The sequence below is a fragment of the Sinohyriopsis cumingii genome, chromosome 13 (assembly GCF_028554795.1).
Source record: "Sinohyriopsis cumingii isolate HCF-2022 chromosome 13, ASM2855479v2, whole genome shotgun sequence".
Classification (NCBI taxonomy): domain Eukaryota; kingdom Metazoa; phylum Mollusca; class Bivalvia; order Unionida; family Unionidae; genus Sinohyriopsis; species Sinohyriopsis cumingii.
Window position 1 is genome coordinate 17,893,061 of NC_142973.1, and position 24,901 is coordinate 17,917,961.

General features: G+C 36.9%; 1 protein-coding gene across 1 annotated transcript in view; it reads right to left on the reverse strand.

Annotated features, from left to right (window-relative positions):
* The window catches only part of LOC149785001 (carboxy-terminal kinesin 2-like), a 74,655-nt gene that overhangs the window by 12,337 nt on the left and 37,417 nt on the right, over nt 1-24,901 (reverse strand). The window contains exons 7-13 of the mRNA XM_089978697.1: nt 21,684-21,851; nt 17,627-17,773; nt 17,075-17,191; nt 15,078-15,251; nt 11,046-11,210; nt 7,646-7,784; nt 629-768 (exon numbers count right to left, since the gene is read on the reverse strand). Coding sequence (XP_089834823.1) covers nt 629-768; nt 7,646-7,784; nt 11,046-11,210; nt 15,078-15,251; nt 17,075-17,191; nt 17,627-17,773; nt 21,684-21,851 — 1,050 coding nt within the window. The remainder of the gene's footprint in view (nt 1-628; nt 769-7,645; nt 7,785-11,045; nt 11,211-15,077; nt 15,252-17,074; nt 17,192-17,626; nt 17,774-21,683; nt 21,852-24,901) is intronic.

A 24,901-nucleotide genomic window follows, 5' to 3' on the forward strand; every position in this document is an offset into this window, starting at 1 on the left:
CAAAACTTTGTAATTACACTACCAAGGTTACTAAAAATCCATACATGAAACTTAACTTGCAATCAAATTAAACAGGGCCATGAAAGAAAAGCATTACCTTATTTGGAATGAAGTTAAAAAGAGGCATGAAAGAAAAGAGTTACCTTATTTATTTAGAATGCAAATAAAGAGAGGTATGAAAGCAAAGCATTACTGTATATACTCTCGTATAAGCCGACCCCCAAACTGGTATAAACACTAAAAAGTGCATGACCCACATATAAGCTAAATTATTCGGCTTATACCCAAGTATATACAGTACCTTATTTGGAATTAAGTTAAAGAGAGGCACAAAACAAAAGCATTACCTTATTCAGAACGCAATTAACGATAGGCATGAAAGAAAAGCATTACCTTATTTATTTAGAACGCAATTAAAGAGAGGCATGAAAGAAAAGCATTACCTTATTTATTTAGAATGCAATTAAAGAGAGGCATGAAAGAAAAGCATTACTGTATTTGGAATTAAGTTAAAGAGAGACACGAATGAAAAGTATTACCTTACTTAGAACGCAATTAGGAGAGGCATGAAAGAAAAGCATTACCTTATTTGGAATGAAGTTAAAGAGGCATGAAAGAAAAGCATTACCTTATTTGCAAGTGCCAGGATAACTATTCCAAGGTTACTAAGACTTTTATTGATATTTTGTGTCTCTTTTAACCTTTGACCCTCTGACCCAGACTCCTTCAAACGCTCACTTCCTGCCAGGTCAACCAGATTTAATGTACCTGAAAATGAAGTTAAATGCATCTTTTTGTCATGTCCATATATAGTTAGATCCTACCTTCTTCACCCTAACCACCAGAGAACTATGGTAGTATAGGGCCATGCTTCTGTTTCAAGGGTTGTATGTTCAATACCCACAAAGGACAGTCCATATTTCCTTGGGAAATGGACTTTGGTCCCATTTCCTCAGCATGATATAGTTAGAAATGCATTAAAAGTGATGTTGAAACCAAACAACTCAAGCAAACCAACATTTATTAAAAATGTTTTCTTTTTTTTAACCTGAGGAGCTCGGATAAACATGGTCTTGTTCAAGAAGACTTTTGCATGACTGTTAGAGATCTACAAAAGCAAGGATTTGTCAAGATGTATACCAGTTATTCCCAGCCGTTTCTAAGTATGCAGACCTCTCCTCAACTTCAAAACATTTCACATATACCCCCCCACCCACCCACCCCCCGCAGTCTGCAGCCCACTGGTCTATACAAATGATTGTAATGTCCAACAAAAAGGTAAAGGTGCTGATAAGTTGACAATGGTTAGTCAGCATTCTTAACAGAAATACAGATCACATGATTTTCATTTTAATGATCTGGACCATCTAGGTATATAAAAGAAGACCTGCAGATCATCATATTTTGACTATGGCAATGGGGCGAAATGATAAATTAATACTTTTGACATATCGATACCCATATAGAGACAAAATGATACTTATCCTAGACAAGTTACTTCAGTCTTCAGAAGTCGTGAATGATTAGTCCTTTGCCTTTAAATTCTTTAAAATGAGAATTTGTTCGAGACAGCTTAGGCAGGAATTGGGAACTCATTTATATCAATAAAAAAGAAAAAATATTAACAACACCTACTTGTCTTCTACAAATTAACAAACACATGGTGCTAACTCACTTGGTTTGAAATATGTCTGCACATAACATTCCTGCCAATTTCATGCTCATTATTTTATTTTTTCAACAAGCTCAGCCGCTCATAACATACTACCATATTTGTTCCCCCTGTACGACTTACTGATTATTTAGTAACTACATTTTTCTGTTGCTTTGCATCTTGACTACTTGCATCAGATTTGAAAGCTACACTTCTGGTGTCAGATGAACATGACACATTTAATTCTGAATGGTGGTTTTTGGCCAGAGTAAAACAATAATCACCAATCAGAACTGGTGTATTCACTGCATGACACACTGGAAGCATTGACATCCAAACAAGGTCCATTTAGATACAAAGCAACAGAGAAACCTAGGACAAAAATGGCTTTTAAATAATCTGTTCAGTATTTGAATATGACATAGGTAATAAATTTTGTAATATATCCTTTACGCTGATATATGTAATCAACAATGATTATACCTTGTCAAGGATGTGAATGGCATATGAACACATGACAAGTCTATATATGTCTGTAACCAGAAATACAACCAATATGTCTATACATAAATGATGGCACCACCCCCACCACCCACTGCTGGCAGACCTTCTAGAAACGAAAAGACTGAAATTTGATAGGTGCATTGATAATGCATTGTATCATAGGCTGTGTATCGTGAATCATATATCGATAGTTGGCAGGTGTGGATGATGACTCGTTGAGGTAAAATTAGCTGGGAATAATTCACACATGCCCTTGTGACGGCTTGCCATCAAATAGAGGTAGAGTGAGATGAAAGCAAAATGAGCAGGCTTAAAGGCATCTTTCATTATCTCATGATTTAGAAATAGCCAGAGCCTAATGTACTTGATTCTCAAGCAGGAGTGATATATCTCTGTGAATGATTGATAGGTTTTATGATAGCCAAACTAATCTACCCTAGAAATGGTAGCCATTGAGATATAAGTACCTTTGAAAGGGACAGAGAGACATTTCTTACCATTCCCTTTCCCTTCTGATTTAGCCAGATAGAAATGCAAACACCAGACTGGACAAAGTAGTCTGTCTTGATCATCCCTAGCACAAGTCGAACTGAGACTATGGATATTAATTTGTTCAGGAGCAGCCAAAAGAAGCTGATTCTTTGCCAGGAAACCACGTTGGCACACAATGAAGAACTGTCTGAATCAAAGTTAGCCCTGAAACAAAGGCAATCCTCTTTCAATGATATGACAAGTATTTGGTCCCAGTTAGCTAACACGAAGGAAAACCATCTTTAATGCGGGATTATCAAAAGAACCTCACTGAGAGGCTCACCAGGTTTAGATCATGACCAAAGAACACATGGGCATTAATGAGTGAGAAATTGGTATCTGAAGCTAAAAATACATGATAAGCTCTTAAAGACGAAACAAAATAGGAGGCCGTGTTCCCAGAGGTAAGGCAGGTGCTGCTCCTCTCAAGTAACAGACCCACACACTGTACATAATGCTCAACTATACTATTGACAAAAGGGCTAATCTAGCAACTTCTGAAGTAGTGGGAAGAGAAAAACTGCTGAAGAGGGTGCAACTCTCAAGGGCCAACTACCTCCCTTCTTTGGGAACGGGAGGAGTCTGAAGACCTCCAATATGGCTTTGTTGGATTTCTTCATCAACAGAAAGACAGGAATGAGGGAGATCTGAACTTGGGTTGCTTGTTGATCTTTCAAGTCTGACTGAAAATATTTCAAGTCCCCATGGTTGGTCAGGGACTGGTGTGGATGGTCCTTCAAATTCTGGGACTCCCCACAAGGGATGAGACATCCCAAAAAGTGTCTCCGCCTTAAGTGGCACAGCCCTCAAAAGGTTCTTGTTGTGATGCAGCAAGATCTTAGATGTCTCTAAGGCAGTATCTCTCTGGAGGTGGAGAAATATTGCTGACAGCATCACTGACAAAGGGGGCCCTGTGTGGTGAAGTGGTCTAACTCTCTCTCTGTTACGGATCACTGCCATCTCACCTCTGTCTGCGTGGGTTCGAGTCTAGGATTCGGCAAATGTGGGTATGTGAGAAAGCTTGCCAGTAGCTTCTCGTGGGTTGGTGGTTCTTCCTCCACCATTAATACTGGCCGCCATGCAAAGCCTATCGTGTGCTGAAAAATGGCGTTAAACCATACAACAATCACTGACAAAGATTGTGCCTTGACATTTTGACCACAGCCTCCTGCAAGCACTGAAGTGCTGCTGGAGATCATCACTAGGCTTTGTACCTTTAAGCTGCAAGGCTTTTAGGAGATGAGGTCAGGTCCCAGTCAATACCCCTCCCCCCCATCGAGACCCCAAAGTCCAAGAAGGAAGATTTAAGACACCAAGCAGAGGAATGAATCTGATCTTGGAAACCATCAGTTGGAGCTTGCCTGGCAAACTCTTTGCCTCGGGAAAACTTCTGTGCAAGCTTCCACACTAAGGATGGATGTAGAAGCAGCCAAAGATCTGAATGAGAATAGGACCCCAACAGTCTCTCCAGACTGAAAGGAATCTTAGTGTCTTCAGTCACAGAAGTGTTTTAGCACAAAACACTATTAGCTGTCCCAAGGCGGAGAAGAGTTGGTAAACGAATTTCATTTAATGCCTCATCAAATCTCAAAACTTCCTTCTCCTCCAACAACTGTGATGGAGCAGATGACCTGAATGGAATGAGTATTGTCATCCTGAGCCGCTCCTAATATGAGACAGAACTCTGGAGAGAGAGAAATGTTACATCAGGGTTTGTGTTGTCACATAACTGCTCACATGTCTAACACTGTTAGCTGTCCCCCTTTTTTTGTTGGCTGAGGATGGTTGCTACTGACGAGTTACCCAGTCTGTCATGGGGTGCAGGAAGAAGATTCTCCATTCATCACCATACATGCCAATGGAAATGGGTCATACACATTTGCTATAAATAGAAAATTAGGAAAGTAAATGTAGATCTATGATGGACAAATTAGCTCTTGTGCCATTCTTATGCAGTAGTCTTTCTCTTTAGAATATTCTCAAAATTTAAATGAGTGGAATTATGGAGAAGAAAATAAAAAAGACAATCACAACTTTTTATTGCTTTATTTTTATCTTATTTTTTGATATACCAGAATAGTGTAATCCATATACAGGCAAGTGTAAGACGAAACACAGACAAGCAAAACCAGGTCTGACTCAATGGGATTTGATGGTAACACAGAGATGGGGGGTGGGTGGGGGGTGTTGTAGACCTAATCCCTGTCCTGATGATCAAAACTCTGATTTTGCCTGCCACCTGGTTGATAGGCATGTACCAGTGACTATTACCTGGCTCTTGGAGCCTGGTGAGTTAGTTGACCAGTATCCAGCCTTCAGTGTCTAGTACCTGGACTAGTGAACAAAACCTGACAGACAAGTGTGCCTCTGATCCCTGTTGTCAAGGCAGTTTTTTAATGCTGGATACCACCACTAAGGATGCTGCTCCTCACTGCCACAAAGATGCAGCTCTCAGACTTTCTGTCTTATGGAAGGAGTTAAGGATCTATCCTTCACCAGGCCTGATGGCACTGAACCAAGGATTAGGGATCCTTATCCTTTTGGCAATCTCTGAACCATGAAGATTGCTCCTTCTTTCTTACTCACAATGGGAGCTGACATTCATAATCTGGGTGGGGATCCAGACCCCTACTATTTTGATGACAAGGAAGGTGTGGGGCAACTCCACTTCCTTCTGTAGGTGTGATGACTTTCTGCCAAGTCCCACACTTGATCTGTGGAAAGACAATACATCAGACATGGTCAGTGCATGCACAACAAGTGCACAATTGGCAGGTGGTTTGTGTATCTGCAGTTACCCACAACCAGCAACATATTAATCTATGAAAGAGAAAATATTTTTTTTTACAAAAAAAACAAGATAATTGAGAACCAAAGATTGGTAGGTAATACTTACCCAGACATCAGATTATAAGGGTCGTCAGTGAATAGAAGTACTGCCTGCGAAGCAAGGTGCAAAATCCCTTCAACATTAGCAAAAGGAACACAAAACACTCAGAAAAGGTAAGGAATGCAATAGTAGTAATTACTGTTATCAAATTTCCTGTTTATGCCTTTCACTGTATGAGTGACATTTTACCAATACATGTGCTTTTGCTGTTAATGGTTGCTGACTTGGTAGGATAGTAAACCAACTGCACACCCCCCCTTCAAAACTGATCAAGTTGACTTGACCTAATGAAAACCAAAGCTGCATGCATAACTATATAGAACGACAAATTGTATTGCATCCAAGTTTTTCATTATTTACTTACAAAGAGATCTGTACATTTGATCATCTGTACTTTCTATTAATGTACTTTTGTTAAACATTATCCAACAGGCAGTTGTTGCTTGGCTAGGGGATTCCTGTTATGTAAGGCTGCAATGTTTACTTGTGTAAATGGCTTGGTTTAATTTCCTGCTTGTGATCAATTACAAATTTGGTAACTATGTAAAAGAAAACATATACTGTACATTTGGTGTTAGCCAATGTGCATGTCAATACATTACAATCTGGTTGCATTATTGATATATTCATGATGTACATTAGCCGAAGCAGGATAAAACAATATCATAACAATCCTAATTATATATGCATACATGCCAACCTGCCACCCCAGAGGTAGTGTAAGTGTAATTATTGCTAATATAAATGTCAAGAAAGTGTAATTTGGGCATAACAAGTGTAATCTATATATGACATAACATAATTAAGTACATGGTAGGAAAAATGTGTTCATCTTTACTGCTACACTTGTTCTGCAGCTGGTCTATATTTTTTTATCACAAATGGACAAAATCCATCTGGATTAAAACAAGACAACACAAAATATACTGACAAATGATTTATATTCATCACTCACTGTAGGTAATCTACATGTGTAACTTTCACTGAATAATAGTGAACTTGTGCAATGAGCATGACACATACTCGATCTGAGTGCTCTATTACATTACTCTCATATTCTTCTTAAAATTTGTAAAATGGTGTTGTTTGACCTTTTTGTGATCTGACATTTCTTGAAATTTGAAAAGATCCCTCTGCTCTAACATTTTCAGTCATATCACACAGTTAAGCCGGTTTTGTTTAACACCTGGTACAGTTTTCTATAAAAGTATAGACTAGTCTGCTTATTAACTATCTTGTCAATATAATGAATTTGTGAGGAAAAGTTCAAAATTGATGAGACCAGACTTTTCCTGGAAATGTGTCATCTACAGTTACTATAAACACAAAATAAAGAAAATATATGTACATCGAGGACATCTAGTAATCATATGCTGTTCTGACAAAGCAATCATCTTTTTATGAATATTCTAAAATTTATATGAGTGGAATTAAAGTGATGATAATAAAAATGATAAATGCAGCTTTTTATTGCTTTATTTTTATTTTAGTTTTTAATGTACCAAAAAACGTAATCCATACACAGGTAAATGTAAGGTGTAATTAGGTGAGAGGAAAAAACATAACGATTATGCCAAAGGCATATATAAAGTCAAATTTGTCTGATTTGTCAACAAAGACATAGCATACAAACTGACGCCTGTCATAATACAAGGTAAAAGATGCACAGCAAATAAAATGATCGCAAAATTTATGGTATGCACACTGACAATAGCTTATATGTAAATAGCTGTCGGCTGTAAGCCTAATATAAATTAGGGGATAGGTTGAGTGTAGAATTAGTTTGATTAAATGGTGGTGTTTCTGTTACTGTATACGTGTATAGAAATTTTGGTAAATCTTGCAGTCTTACTGTGATGCCCTTTTTTTAATTATAAATAAGTAACACAAGTAAAATATCTCACTATTCAATAATCTAGTCCATCCTATTGGTAAATGTTTTCAACCATTTGAGTCTTGGCTAAGCTTAGCCCTTTATCTTCACAACAAGCTTTGGAACCCAACTCAACTTTACTGCAGTTTACATAACATGGTGCAGACATTTTTAAATAAAATAATGTGCATACCTTGACATTTTTCTCCTGTAAACTCATTAGAACCTGTGATTTTTAACCTGAAGACACTGTGACTTCTTGATGATCTTTCATTGCATTTAGTCTCTGCCACAGCCCTGTTTTGAGCTGCAATCTTTAGAAGAGAGTGAATCTGACAAAAAAAGAGGAAACAATGTTAAGACACACTGACATAAAAAGTACATTCAGAAAGAAATAATTGTTTTTTTTCTATTAAATAAATTTTCCTCAGTAATTATATGACAAGTATATAAAACCTTATAAATGAAATTTATGCTTACACAACACTGAAAAATACTATTTTATATTGCCATAGCAAGAAATAAACTTTATCTGAGTTGATAGCTATCAGTATAACTTCCCTGTGCATGCCATTACTTAGGTCAACTTGGCTTATTATGAAGAGAAAAAGAGAAGAAGAAAAAATCGAAGTAAAAAAATAATAAGGTGATGAGTTTGTTAATTGTTTTAAATTCATTGATCAAAATGTTTTTCTTCATACAAAAAATGCAGTTTACCTCTATCCTTCCAATATGGTGCCAAATTAAAAGTTATTTCTTCTAGATTTCAAAATAAGTTTTTGTTTCCGTTTTTCAGTTTTTATTATCCTCTAACATAGTAGTGTCACAAGCCATAGCGGACAATCCACTTTGCTCCCCTTTATCACCCACTGCTGCCTGAGCAGAGATTTCCTGGGTTTTCATGAGAAGACATAAATAGATAGGTCATCAAGAAAACAATGTAACAATTTCCAACACCTAAATTAAAGTGATGATTTTATCAAGTGTGTCCAAATGAGTAACTTTGATTGGCTCATTCAAGCAGTGTGAAAGACCATGTTAGGTCATAATGGTGAGAAGATTTTACTCATACCAGCAGTAACACTGGACAACAAATTTTTACAAAAGTCATGTTACTGAAATAAAATTAGTCAATTCTTATCAATTTTTATGTGCTGAACACGAATATGACAGTCAAATTGCAAAATTGGCTCTAGTTTTTTTGTAATCTGCAAGAAATTAATGTTTACATAACGAAATGCATTCCAATAGTAAAAGGTCAACTGTAATAGCCTACCTATAAAAAATCAAGTCATTGACTACATCTTAGATTTCTTCGCCTGTCTCTTGTACAGCTGTTCGGGAGCATCTCTGAGGAGTGTCCAGCAGTAGTCAGCCAGCATTGTAGTGGACCATTTTCCCTGGTATCTTTGTTCCATTGTTGCGATATCTTGATGAAAACGTTCGCCGTGTTCATCACTAACAATACCACAGTTGCTAGGAAAGAAATCCAAATGGGAATGAAGGAAGTGAATCTTTAGAGACATATTGCAGCCAAGTTTCTTATACTTCATCAACATGTCTTCTACTAGTTCCTTATAGTTTTCTGCCCTAACATTTCCGAGGAAGTTTGTAGAAACTAGGCGAAAAGCATTCCATGCTTGTTTCGCGTCACCTTCCAGCAAGTTGTTGAACCGGTCATCTTTGAAAAGCTCTCGAATCTGAGGACCCACAAAAACTCCCTCTTTAATCTTTGCTTCGCTGAGTCGAGGGAATTTTTCATGCAGGTATCGGAATGCTGGCAAAGTCCGGTCAATGGCTTTCACGAAGTTCTTCATCAAACCTAGTTTGATGTGAAGGGGTGGTAGCAAGATTTTCTGAGCCTCAACCAGAGCTGGGTGTTGGATATTCTTCTCTCCAATGGCTACATTCTGCCTGTGAGTCCATTCCTTCCTCATGTAGTGCATTTCCCTTGCTCGGCTATCCCACTCGCATAAGAAACACATGTATTTTGTATATCCTTGCTGCAGTCCCATTAAAAGGGCAACTACCTTCAAATCACCACAGAGGTGCCAGCTGTACTTGTTATACTCAATGGAATTCAGTAGCTGCCTTAAGTTATCGTATGTCTCTTTCATGTGGACAGCATACGCTACTGGAATAGATGGAAGAATGTTTCCATTGTGCAAAAGCACAGCCTTGAGACTCAGTTTCGAAGAGTCCACAAATAGTCTCCATTCTTGTGGGTCATGAGTGATTTTTAAAGCATTCATGAGGCCCTCAATATCGGAACAGAATATCAGATTACTTTCCTTTCTGAAGAAAGGCTCCAATTGCTGGTGGCGCTTTCGATATGCAGTAATTGTGACATCTTCTTCTAGAAGATTCCATTGTTGGAGTCTTGATCCTAGCAATTCTGCCTTGTTCTTTGATAAGTCCAAATCACGAATCAGGTCATTTAGTTCTTCCTGTGTTATTCTGTGTGGGGTTGATGATGCACCACAGTGAAAATCTGGATCACTGCATGCTGATGGACCAGGAGAAGAACAGGTCGACTCACCTTTGTCTTCGTCAGATGAATCAAGAGAATATTCTGCTGGAGGTTCTGGAATAGGAAGTCCCTCACCATGTGGAACTGGTCTCAATGCAGACGGAATGTTTGGGTAGACTATTCTCGACTTCTTTCGCTTCGTTATTCCGCCGGAAAGAGGAGGAACCAAGCAGAAGTAACAGTCATTTAGGTGGTTGCTTGGCTCTCTCCACACCATTGGGACTGCAAACGGCATTGATGACCTTTTGCAATTCAACCACTGTGAAAGCTGTGTTGTACATGTAGCACAGCATATATGCGGAGCCCAAGGCTTGTCTTGGTCACCAACCTTGCATCCGAAGTAAAGATGATATGCCTTCTTCACTTGAGAATTGATACTTTTCTTCTGGTTGGCAAATGTCACTTCCCCACAAATATAGCAAAAATTGTCCGCGGTATTAACACACTTTCGAGGCATTACTGTTCTTTATTGTACGTAAATGGATAAAATAATAAGTTTTATGTAACAGTAGCTTGAACTGTCTCGCACAACGTCTAAAATATTTTAAATGCTGAACCTATCTGATTGGGCTTTATATAGTACACTGCTTACGTCAACTTCAGCAGCCGCCTGGCATTAGTATAATAGGCCTACACATGTATAGTACACTGCTGACGTCAACATACTTCAGCAGCCGCATGGCATTAGTATTGCATTGCATCAGAAAATGATGCAATCAACTGTGGATGATGTGAGCATGATGGTATTATGCAATGTTACATCATTATTCCGGATGTTGCTGCAGTCCTACTGGAGAAATTTACACAGTGAAACATAGAAAATGAGGTATATGAATATCTTCAAAACGAGAGCCAATACAAATTTTTCACGGTTATATTCGTGTTCGGCACACCAAAATACTACAGATTAGGGCCTTTTCAAGTCAGTAATGATTTCACTGTTGACCAGTGTAATTGGCTAACGAAGAAATCTTGAACAAGCAGCAGTGAGTGGTGGTGAAATGCAGACAGTCTCACCTGGCTTGCAATGATGATTATAACTCTGATTAATATGTGCGCATACCTGTTCCTCTGTAGTTACAGGGACGATTGTGAGATTTGTGACAACAACTTCATTATTCCCCTGTCCTGCCAGCTTGATTTCATGTTTCACTTCCTCCTTCAAATTTCCTAATAAGTCCCTAACTGTCTCGTTGTAGATTTCCAGGAATGAGGCCTCAAACTGATACTGAAAAAAGGGTGAGAACTGCATTTTAGAGAAAAAAGCATGTAACACGTACAACACCGTCTCAAAAATTAATTTTTAGGCCACCATTTTTGATGACAAACTAAATCCCAACTAAACCATTTATTTTTTGTTTAAAAAAACAAATGCACACACAATCACAGCACACCAGTGATCCCTTCTAAGAACACTCTTTTGCAGGAAAGTGCATACATGCCAACAAAGAGCCCCCCCCCCCCCGAAAAAGGTAACAAAGTGTAATTTTGAGTAATCTGAGCATAAAAAGCATAATCTATATATTACTTGCCATAATTACAGTACAATGTAGGAAAAATGTACATTTTTTTTAAAAGCTATTAAAATACTTTGCAAAAATGGTTAAAATCCACATGGATTAGAACCAGAATACAAAGATAAAACATACTGAAAAATTATTTACATTCAACACTCACTTTAACTGGTCTGCATGTCCAACTTTTGCCAAATGAATATGAAATCCATAAATTCTGCAATGAGCACGACATAGTACTCAATCCAGGTGCTGTATTGCATCACTCTCATATTCTTCTTTACAAATTTGTAAAGCTGTGTTGATTTGTCCTTTTTCTGATTAGACATGTTTTGAAGTTTAAAAAGACCCATCTGCTCTAAGAATTTTCATCCACAAGTCAAAATGTAAATGCCCGTTTCATTTAACATCTGGAGCCATTTTGTTTAAAATTACAGACTGGTCCACTACCTATCTTGATTATCAATTAAAGAATCTGAGAGTCAAAGTTTCAAATTAAAGAAACCAGTCTGTTTTCTTGGAAATGGGCCATATACAGTTACTATAAATAGAAAATTAGGAAGGCACATGTAGAACTATGATGGACAAATTAGTTCTTACTTTATTTTTATGCAGCAGTTTTTCTTTTGAGAATATTCTCAAATTTATATGATGAGTGGAATTAAAGAGATGATAATAAAAATTATAAAAACCCTTTTATTGCATTATTTTTTCATGAACTGGAGAAGCATAATCCATAAACAAGCAAGCATAAGATTTAATTAGGTGAAAAAAGCATAATGATTGTGCCAAAAGCATAATGGTTGGCATGTATGAAAGTGACTTTAGAGGAGGGGTGGCTTTTTGAAGGAGGTCACATATATATGAGTAATAATTACATGTTAAGTATGAATTGTGTAACCAGTTTTTAAATATTCATATTTGCATTTAAATATCACAGGCGTATTTGAGAATTGATGTGACAAACTTGTATTCATGTTATTTAAAATAACCGAGAATACTCATTGATCATGGTACATAACCAACTTGTCAATAAAAGTCAATAAAATCAAGGTACAAACATCTGGTGGAAACACTCATCCATTGATTACATTTTCCCATTGCTTCAGAATGTATAACTGATCATGTTTTTTTGACCTTTCTGATATCAAATTCCTCAACAGTGAACAAACAACTTGCTGTTTTCATTTAGCTGGAATTGTTTTCACTTTTTCTTTTAAACTATGAATATTAGATAACATTTTTGCAACAACTTATTTCTGCATTGGCAATTTGTAGTATCACTCAAAATACCTGATGCTTACAAAGGAAGTTAACTTGTCACATTATCGACTGGTTTAACTCCAGTACCCTTCCAAATACATTTCACAATCTATGAAAAGCATGTTAAAGCAAGCATACCATTTTAAGATTATGGGGAACAAATAACAAAAGACTTGATCTGAACAAAACTCTACTTCTCAGCAGTTCATTTTTGTAATCTTGATCCCTTTATAATTATTTAAAGAAAAATTAACTGCACAAATAATAAACCAATTTGAAATGGATTGCATGTGACATTGTCTGCCTTTATTCTGTAAGAGATTCAAGAAAGCTTTTATTTCCTTTTTATGCAAATGGCATTTTTCATTAGTTAATTAATTAATTTCTAAATTATACTAATACTATATAATTTCTAATTTCCCTTGATCATCCACCACACAGATATGACTCACAATTGGAAACGGAGCTACTAAATGTGGCTCATACTTCGAAACCGACAATAGCAAAGAACATGAGCTAAACTGTAATTACCATTCTACCGTAAACAACTCTTTTCCACTGAGGAGGCATGAAGCTCACTCCTTCCCCTTTGTACACCAAAAAGAGCAGGAAAAGTCTTCAAGGTAAGATTCTTAAAGAGTCATAATAGGTTCTGTCAATGCCCAAACAACACAAAATACTGAACCAATTACAGAGGATGCTCTACATTGCATCATACATCTTGGAAGTAGATTGTCTCCTAGTATGGAAAATGGGTCCTGACAGACTGACTGAGAGATGAGCCAATAGTGAAGGTGGAGAATCTAAAGACTGTTGTGCAGGAGAGACCCTGTGCTGCAACAGCCGTACCCTCCTTTGTGATAATCTCTCATCTACCAATGGGTCAAGTAGGCAGTCAAACTGTGATTACTGGGCAACAGGTGGACAACCAGGATGAGCCAAGCAGTGGTGATCCTGACTTGGTGGAGCATCTATGGAATTTTTTTGAAAGGTAGGAATGTGGACTGTGACACACATTGGTAAGAGAAAACACTGCTGGAGAGGATGCAACACTGCCCCCTATCTCCTTGGAGATGAGGGAAGAGTCCTCAGTCTCTCTCCCTTGGCCTCTCTGACTGTCTTGACTAGCAAATGACAGGGGGAACTTTAACTAAGGCTGCTTGAGACTGTGCATAGGGCAGTCAGGTTGGGCATGCTAATTAAAAGGGCCAGAACCTGCTGCCAGAAACTTGTGTAGCTGGTCACTCAAATAATGTGATGCTACATAGGTGATGATGCCTTGTGGGGTGTAGTCTGCAAGTTTCTTGCTGTGACCCAACAAGAATTTTGATGTCTTCAAGGCAGCTCCCCTGTGGAGGTGAATAAGCTATCTGTTGACAGTACCATCAACATGAAGAGTGCATAATGTAATGTCATTGCTACAGCCTTTAGCAAGTGCTGAAGTGTAACTGGAAAAATTATTTCTCCTTTAAGAGACCGAAGGAGGCTGCCAAAATGAGATCAGCATGCGAGGTGATCATCACTAGAGTGCACAGACATTAAGCTCCATGGCTTCCAAGGATTTATCCAAGAGGCAATCCCAGGCCCCAACTGATATACCCACTTCTCATACCCTAGAGTCCAAGGGGCATGTGGACAAAAGGGATCAGGTTGGAAAATGAACCTGATAGCTGGAGGCAGAAACCAGTGGTTGAAGTGTAGAAGAGTTGACACACCACCCATTCTGCTGCCTGTAAAACTCTTGTCCTTGGGATAATGTCTGTGTAAGCTCATGGACCATTGCAGTGTGGGAGCAACAGATCTGAATGAGATGATGCCCAGTGAAGGAGGTGTGTGTGTGGGGGGAGTCCACCCTGATGGAAGGACATTGTGGTCCTGAGACAGTTCCCAAAGTGAGATAGGACTGTCCTTCCCAGCATCTCACACAAATTATGGTAGTAACATACATGCCAACCACCCAAGAGGTATAACTGTAATTATTGCTATAATAATTGGCAAAAAAGCATAATTTGTGTGTTAAAAGTGTAATCTATATTACATGCCAGCATTACAGCACCTATGAAAAAAATACATTTTTACAACTAACCTGTTTTTGCAGCTGGTCACAATTCTTGCCCCAATGGGCAAAATCCATATGGATTAGAACCAGAATACAAATTGATCATATTGACTTCAATTCTGACCCTCCAAATAGATAATAAAACAAATTAAACAAGTTCACATCCCACCCACTAGAGGAAACAAATTGCCCCTCCATTGGATAGATTTTAATGGAATAGTATTCCCTGTCAATTTCATGTACATTTTTAATAACCCACCTGCCAACCATTGTCTTCCAATCCCCGAATAGTGTCAAAGATCTGCATGACAGCTCTTGGGATCATGCCTATAGTCTCTGGGTCCCCTGTACCGGGCCCCTCCATTGTGTACGTTTTGCCTGACCCAGTTTGACCATATGCAAAGATGCATACATTGTATCCATCAAGAGCACTCTAAAAAAAGAAAATATAAAACATCATTAATTGTTGACAAAGTTAATATCTTGAAACCATGGGCATGTATCCATTTGACACGGATGCCCACAGCAAGTCAGTAAAATTCAGACTAGAAAAAACAAAAACCAGGCCCAACCTACTGTAAGTATTCTTGACATACCACTTAAAATTTATTTTTTTAATTTTATTTATCACGTTATTTTAACAAGTTTCTGCATGGAAAGAAAATTTGTCACACATGAGATGGAAGAACTATGATGATGGTTGTGGTGGGATTCCTACATCAGAAGATTGTCAAGAAAAGACAATCAACCATATTCATCAAGGTAGCACTCTAGTTTCCATGGTAAAATAAAACAATAATGAATGCATAAAATGAACATCTCTCAACTGGCCTGGCATATATACCAAGCTTGATTAAAGTACCTGTATCAGTTTGCAAATTATGATTTAACACTAAAATGTTAACAGACAGATGGAAAAACATAGCTATATAATCTTACATACCCTACTCTGTGTGTGTGTGTGTGTTTGATAGTGGGAGGAGGGCTAAATGGGGGAGTGAAAAGGACACAAGTGAACAAAGACAGTGTCGTCTACATTTCCTGTCCTGCAACAATATCTGCTAAAAGTGAGTAAAGAGATATGCATCAAGAATTTTGCTCCAGAAATTAAAGTGTAAATGGTGGATGCATGATGAATAAACAATGGACAAAACATACACATACTGATATTGAAGAATGGTAAATGGCAAAAAACATATGCACATCACCAGTTTAAATTTGTGCGTCAAATTTCATAGATACAATAGTTCAATAATGGACAGAAAAAAATACAAAAACATTAAAAACTCTGAAACTGAACTAATTTGAAGAGGAAAATGTACATATGGACCGCTGCTCCAATATGCATACTAAAATTCATACAAGTATCTTAACAAATTAAGAAAATAATATACAAATGGTGGAATAATTAATGTACAGATAAAGCATAAGGCTTTTAAGACTGAAGAATACTGAATAGCAACTGTGACAACCAGTACAATATGTGTACTAAGTTTCAATGAAGCTCTTCAACACCGAGTTATATCTCAGAAATAAAGGTATGGATAATTGATACATGGGCAAACAATAAAATACACAAAATCTGAAGAACATTTAAATAGCTTAAGGCAAACTTCGATCACAAGTCTAATATGTATAACAAGTTTGGTGGAGGTACCTTAAATGGTTTGAGAGCTGTGCCCTGGTAACAACAACGATGATAATGTATGGACAGAAAAAATACTGAACTAAAAAAACTGAATAGCAATAGGTATATCTGTGAATAGCAAAAGGCCTATCTGTGAATAGCAAAAGGCCTATCTGTGAATAGCAAAAGGCCTATCTGAATCACAAAAGGCCTATCTCAATTACAAAAGGCCTATCTGTGATAGCAAAAGGCCTATCTGTGAATAGCAAAAGGCCTAGCTGCAAATCACAAAAGGCCGATCTGTGAATAGCAAAAGGCCTATCTGCGAATCGCAAAAGGACTATCTGAATCACTAGTTATGTACCAGGTTTCATAGAGATACCCTGAATGGTTTGAATCCTTTGCTCTGGAAACAAAAATGTGTGTGGATACAGACAGACAGACAAACAGCAATAGCTTTATTGCCCAGTTTTGCATACTTAGGGAATAAAAATGCACAGAAATTTTAACTGATCATGATGAAGGTCTAAAAGCAATGTCAATTACCAGGGAAATCAATAGAAATTTTGAACTGGGAACCAGTATTATAACTACATCTTGTCAAGTTACATCTGGCACAAGATTTCTACCTGAATGAGCTGAGAGATTTCCTCAAAGATCTCGGCTTGTGTAGAAGTGGGCTGGAAAACCTTGTCAAAATTAAATTCATACTTATTGTTTCCTCTTCTTGCTGCTGATATGGTACTCTGAAAAAGAAGCAACGGATAACTGCTAAATAAATTTGTGATTAGCTTTCATCCAAAAAGTTATTCCATCATTTAAAATGATGGCAGTATTTGAACAGTCTGGTCCAACTAACTTCATTTAAGCACTACCATAAAATTTATCCTAACTGACTACATCATTTTGCCATAATTTGCTAAATGAGTAACAATAAAAAATAAAAATAAATAAATAAATAAAAAAAGTTAAAAAAAATTGGAGTGTCTTGCTAAATATTTCTACAATACAAAACTGGACCTAAATATATTCTCTCAGTCAATAAAAGACATGTAAAAACAAATCTGATCACTGCCATTTTGAATCATGGGATCTTTAATTATTCTAGAAATTCAAGCTATTGTGCTGAGATCCATATGTATGCAAGAAATCTTTTCTAAATGCTGAATAATAATAAATACCTCATTGAGACTAACATCACCAGTTTTCTCTAGCTCTAAAATTTTGCCTTCAGTATCAGGGAAGTTCATGTGCTGCAATGTACCATCATTTCCTAGAGTCTCCTCACCAATCAGAGGTCTAACTCTGCAGAACACTCGGATGTTACCCTGAAATAAAATGTATTTCTGGCAGGTTAGAAATGATAAATTAATAACTAAAATGTACAGTACAACTTAATACGATGAAATGACCTGCTAAACTAACCATAACCCTTGTATTCAACCAAATATTGCCACTATTACTGAAAAGGGAAATACCTTTAACCAACTTCTCAAATACCATTCAACATAGATCTAATCTGACGAAAGCACTTGCTTTTTAAGCTTATGTAAATGATACTGATTTGCCATCAAATAATTCTGCTGGTACAATAATAAATAAGGCAAACATTTTAAAGGTTTGTCTCAATATCCACTCAGTAGAAATTGTCCAAATTAGAGAGTAAACATCCCATCATGAAGGCCTTCTGTATTTGTACAGAAGATTTGGAACTGCCATAAAATATGGCCACAGATACTGGAAAAAGAAAACATTTCAAGGATCATGCTGGGCTTCACCATATTTGCAAATTTTTTTCCCTTCATTGGCAACAGAATATACCATTAGGTGATTTTTGGGACAATAACATTTTTGGCTGTTAAAACTTGTATATACAATCTTGGGTTTGGAGTGGAGAAATTCAAGGGCACCATGAAAGGAAGCTTCAAACTTGGATATAAAATGCACTGGAATCTATCTATTGTTAAAAAAACAAATTCTTTGTTCATATTGACAAACCACCTTAACAGTGCTTTGTTATATCATCATCTGCTTTTCTGACATCTGGCTTTAGTACTGTATGCTGTAATAGAACTCCAATAATCATGCTACTGGATTAGGTACAATCAACCACCTCATACGGTGGGAACAAGGAACGCTATAATCAACAAAATGATTGCAAAATTTTTATTTTAAATGTACCAGAAAAAATAGTTTTGCTGAAACGTCAAAGAAAACTGATTACATTTGAAGCACTGATCATTCTGTATAAATATTAAGCAAATGAAAAAATAATTATGTCCCAATGAATGCTCTACAATTGTTTGACGTTGCCCCTGCAATAAAATACAGACATTTGTTTAGTCCTCCAAAGATGGCCTTTACAGGCAATTTCCATTGCACATGTACCTTCATCAAAGCAAGCAAAAGCAAGCCAACTACAATCTTCAATAAATATAAAGGACTATAAAGGACCTTTCATCAAAGGAAGTGAGAACCAAACTTCAATAAAAGCAATGGAATCAGAATGATTGTTCCATTTTCCATAGTGATATAAACACATTTATTGCGCTTTGAAAGTTTTCCTGTTTGCATTTATGCTTAAGATCACTACCAATGGTCACATAAAACGTAATTTCCAATCTCTGAAACTATATATATATTTAACCATCAATTCAACTTAAGGTGGGACATTTCGCAAGTATGTTTGCTAAACTTTTGAATTTGTTCATGTTTTCATTTTTCTAATAGACTCATCCCCTTGGTTGCCTCGGCAAGATGATTGTTGTCTTTGGTGACCAAAATCTAGGCCAATTTAAGTAACGTACATGTAGCATGTAAACAACTATACAACCATGTGCTACTGGGGAAAAGGACTATCAGAGCGAATTGCATAATGACACATGTTTGTTGGCAATGGGATATAGGTCAAGAGAGGACTACCATTTTTTTATAAGTGTTATTTGTGTTTTCTAATGGGATGTGACAGAGGCATGAAATTTTGAACATATGATCTAATAATTGAATTCATGGATTTTTCATATACACATAATTGTTAAACACCTTGAGAAGTGTACTACACAAATGTAAGTTGTCAATTCATAAGTATATTTCAGACTATTTTTGTCTTCATTTAACCAAAGTTTACACTGGTTATTTTCCGTGTAAACCCTTGTCTCTGATGACAAATCACCTCTTAAAATTGTTACTTGCATGCAACACAGAACGCATCCTGTCATATAGCCTTTAGGTCAGGAACAAATTATGCTGATTTGCCATTAAATATGGATGAAGATGCATAAAAATAAACAGACCTTAAAATAGTTGTTATCATCAACAGTTCTAGAAGAAATTTCTACAGAAGCATCCCGATGGTCAAATTTCTTGGCCAACTGCTCTTAAGCTATCAGACTGATGTCAGTCAGGTGAGTGGCCTCAGGTCCACATTGGTCTTTTGTTTTTTTTCAACCAGGCTGAATATTGGTTTCCAGGTGTAGTGTTTACTAGTAATAGTCTAAAAAACTGTATAAACCTCGACTATTCAAGGACATGATTTGTGCTAATTGATAAACAACCAATCAACCAAATGCATGAAAATTGTGCAGTCAGCCAACTGCCGTATTTCATAATACAGTCAATTTGCTCACTGACGAGGTTCCTACCTATGTACCTGGGATCAAAAATATTGTCAAGAAAGTGAATAGGAGTGAGGGCCTCCTTGGCACAAGTCTTGAATTTGTTGATCTCTCTATGTTGCTGTAGAGCAGCTAGGTCCATTTTAGCCTGTGCCATATGTCAACAGCCTGACTGACCATCCAGCTGTTCCTCTACACTTCACTAAGAGCCACTGCAATTGGCTTCATTCCTTCAAGATACTCAGACCAACAACTATCACATAATTGAAACTGAAAGAAGCCAGTCTTGCTATATTTAGCAGTCTGAAGCCAATTAAAGAATTAAATGGCCACACAATGGACAATTACAATTAGCTGACCTGATCCTATCATCCTACTAGTGTTTATATAGATATCAGAATTACATTCTGAATGTTTTAATAATTTAATGTTCAAACCCATAATTATAGTTATTTGAGCAGATCCAACATGTATTTAGACTTAAATTTTTAATTAAGATATTTTAATGCTATTTACACACAATCTGTGTAGTGTCTTATTTAATAAAATTAAAAAAAAACATTGGAATGATTTTCTGGGCATGATTTAAATCAAGCAACCCTGCCTTCATGTGCACAGCACTTAGAGAAGAATTCCTCTTTATACTATTGGACACCACATTTGAGGGCATATCAACATCATTTATACCAACTTGAAAGATATTTATGTGTTAGACTCTGGAGAGTGGTTTTTGAGAGCACATTTTAAGGTTACTCTACTTTTTTTTGGTAACAGTTACCATATTTCTGTCCAATCTGGTCAATTCTGAACAATGTTTATTAGAAATTGTTTTTAAGTTTTCTATTTTTGTAACTGCTGTCATATTTGATATACAACTAGCATCATTCATATAAATCTGAAAGACCACGAAGCCTTATTTGTATAAATTTGAAAGCCCTTCAAAACAGCATGCTCTTGGCCAAATTTGATCCAGTGCTTCAGAATTTAAATGTTGATGGATGCAGGGCCTTCCATAAGCTCATTTGCTCTTATGGCCAGGTGAGCTAAAAAAACAAACAAACAGTGGATGGTCATTTATCAGAAAAATGGCATACAGTTTGTCAAATCCTTTGGTGAATGGAGACAACAATCTTTCATAGGAAGAAATCTAGGATCCAGCATGCATTTCTTAAAAATAGAGATTTTGAAGTGATTTTGCTCCTTTTTGTTGTTGTTGTAGGGTTTAACGCCACTTTTCAGCACAAGATAGGCTATACATGGCGGCCAGTATTAATGGTGGAGGAAGAACCCAGAAAAGCCCCGGAAAGAACCACCAACCCACGAGAAGCTACTGGCAAACTTTCTCACTAAACCACATTAGCCGAATCCGAGACTGCTAAGTCAAAGAAACTTTACTACAATTTGCTTGACCTGTGTGCCACATTAGTTGAAATATCAGTGACAACAAGAACAAGAAATATCTTAATGGAACATGAATGCTCCACCAAAGTGCTTCAAACTGACCTAAATGCAAACTCATGGCTGGACAGGCAATGTCACTATACATGCATCAAAGCAATTAAAAGGGACATTAAAAGGATGATTATGAACTTAAAGCCTGTGGATAAGAATGCAAATCATTTACCTTTAATTCCTGGATTGAGTTGTGTAATTTTCTACGCTCAGTCTCATGTTCCCTCAGTTTGGCATTATTTTCCTCTATAGTTGCAAGATGGGCCAGAATCTCTTCCTTCAGCTTCTGTATCTCTGCATCTTTATCCTTTCCATCCTTTATTGACTGGTCTAAGAACAGCTTGAAATAGAACAAACTTATTACATTGCTGAGAACAATCTAAAATTACAAGTCACTCAAGCTTAACAATTAGATCACAGTAACCTTGTTTTTGTACTGCTGAGTTGCTTTTGTCAAGATGTATATACATGCCAATTTTTATGACTGCTGGTTAGACACAAATTTTATTTAGAGTAAGAACATCCTTACATAAGAAACATTAACTCATTGGAGCCAATTTACTTATTGTAAACAATATACCAATTTACTGCAACAATCACACATAAAAAAATTCTTGTTATAAGATTATGCTAAAACTGCATACCCCATCTCCATTATAATTAACATTTTAATAATCAATGCATGAATACCAATTAACATGAAAACGTGAAATAGGATCCGATATTTTTGGGGATGCCACACGTGAAAAGCAAAAACTACTAAACTCTACATAAAAGTTCACGAGTTTAAGTGAAATAGAGTGTAACAAATAAATATGATAAATGCAAGTCATCCAGCCATATTAATTAGGCATACTGACTTTGATTTGGTATCGTTGGTTTTTCTTCTATAGGTGAACTTAAGTCCATGATATTCTGAGTTTGATGAACCAAAGATGAAAATACAAGTCACTTGACTGTGAAAATTAGTCACACTAATGCAGTTTTGTTATCAATCAATTACTCTTCCTGAGATGCATTTGTTGGTCTCCATGATTTATTTAGCATACTAGCTGTGTAAGTGATTTTAAGTCTTTTCTTTAGTAATAATTTATTGTCAAGTGTATTGGTTGATTTTTGGTCCATTCAGAAGGCAGGCACAAACATAGGAGTGATTTCAGTCTTTCAGTTTCGTTGGCATTTTTGCACTTTGATGGTCACTTGAGTGGCCGAGTGGTCTAAAGCGCTCACCGTTACGGATCACTGCCAACAACAGCACTTTGATGGTCTCTGAACAAAAAACTTACTGCCAGCTAATTGTATTGAGGAAGTGGCAACTTGGTCATGTTTTTAGTTCAGTATACAAACAGGGGAATCTGAGTTTATGGACCGTGCTTTAAGGGATCATACACGTGCTGTAATATCTGATTAGCTTATTGTTGTTGCTGGCATAATCAGGCACCTTTCATGTTGCAGACAAAACTGTGGTGTAAGTGATTGATTTGACAGGTAATTAGATCTGTGATTGATTTGATAGGCAATTAGATTTGTGATTGATTTGAAAGGCAATTAGATTTGTGCTCATACAGGTAATAATATAGTTTTAACTATTCAAGCAACTGCAGTTTGTTGTAAGCAGTTTTGTTCTTTTGCATTCTTTACTTTACTTTTTCCTACAGTGTGTGTGTGTGTGTGTGACTTAGATTTTTAATGTAACTTTAACAATTTTTCAGTCATATCGCTATGATGTCTGCAGTGTGGCAGTTTATAGTGATGTCTAGCACTGGGGCATCATGCTGCAGACATGTAGCAATTAGTCCCACCCAGTCACATTATCCTGACACCAGGCTGACCAGTTCTAACACTAACCTCTTAATGCTGAGCACCAAGCAAGGCAGCTGTTAGTGCCATTTTTGTAAATAAGTCTTTGGTATGACTTGGCCAAGTACCGAACCCACGACCTCCTGAAACCGAGGCGGACGCTCTAACCACTAGGCCACCGGAGCGGTAATATACAAGTAATCCTATACATTCACGTCTTTTTCTCCAATGGACACAACCTGTTGAAACGCCAGTCAAGTTCTTTTTGTGGCTTTGGCAAAGATTTCTTTTGCCTTCCTTTTTGTCACCACTGACTTTTTGGGCTCAATATGCAATCATTTCTTTTCCTTCTCAATGAGATCCTTTATCCTTTCAAGCTGGTGCTTGTATTGGCAACATGCAGTGTGCATATTCTGACAGAGCTACATCTGTTCTCTCGTACATGAAATCTTTCTTCTTATAGTAATGAATTGCACTTTCTCAAGATGCCTTCTGAGTTTCAATTTTTCCGTATGCAGCTTCTTTTGTAGGTGCTGTTCCAAACTCTTCCAACTGCAATTACCATAAAGCAGAGATCAAAAAATGCCAGTCCTCTAGCATTCAGTTTTCTTATAAACTGACCAACTAAATTTCCATCAACTTTTCGCTCCAGCCATTCCCATTTCCATACATTTTTAAAAAAATTTATCTAAAATTTTCGTGTCACGGTTTCTCTCAACAACTCGGGAAGCCTTGTTTTGCAAGCATGCTTGTTCTTTCCTTTGCCATTAGTTTCCATTACATGAAGATTCATTGGATGAATTTAAACCTTTGACCAATCAGAATACTCTTTACAATATTTGTGTGCTAACTAATATATGGAACAAATAATTTACAAGGGTCAATGCATAACGAATTTGGACTGACTGTTTTTAAAAAGCCGAATCGGAGATGACATTTTGTTGTTGTTGTGGGGTTTAACGCCATTTTTCAGCACAAGATAGGCTATACATGGCGGCCAGTATTAATGGAGGAGGAAGAACTGGGGAAAACCCCAGAAAGAACCACCGACCCACAAGAAGCTACTGGCAAGCTTTTCACATACCCACATTGGCCGAACCCAAGACTTGAACCCACACAGACAGAGGTGAGACGGCAGTGATCTGTAACAGTGAGAGCTTTAGAAGACTCAGCCACTCAGGGCACCCGGAGATGATATAAAAAATGGACTATATCAAGAAAAATCTGATTCAAGTCAGGAGAAAAGCAGAATTCCCCTTTAAAACGGAGAAAAATCATGTCTGTGATATAGATTGTCTTGGTGTCTTGTTACTTTCTTTCCCACACTAGTGATATTATAATAATAATAATAATAATAATAATAATAATAATAATAATAATAATAATAATATAAAAATGGTACATGTCTGCCTGAGTGTTAACAAAAAGACAAAAGGAAAAAAGGTCTGTATAAAAAAAGGAGAAGGGAATTTCAGCCAAAACAGGAAAGGTTCCACCCATGCTCTTTACCAATATATTTTACCACTAAAGATGTTGTAAGGTATATGGACCTTAAGAGTTCAAATATAGATTGTGTATTTTTGGGAGGAA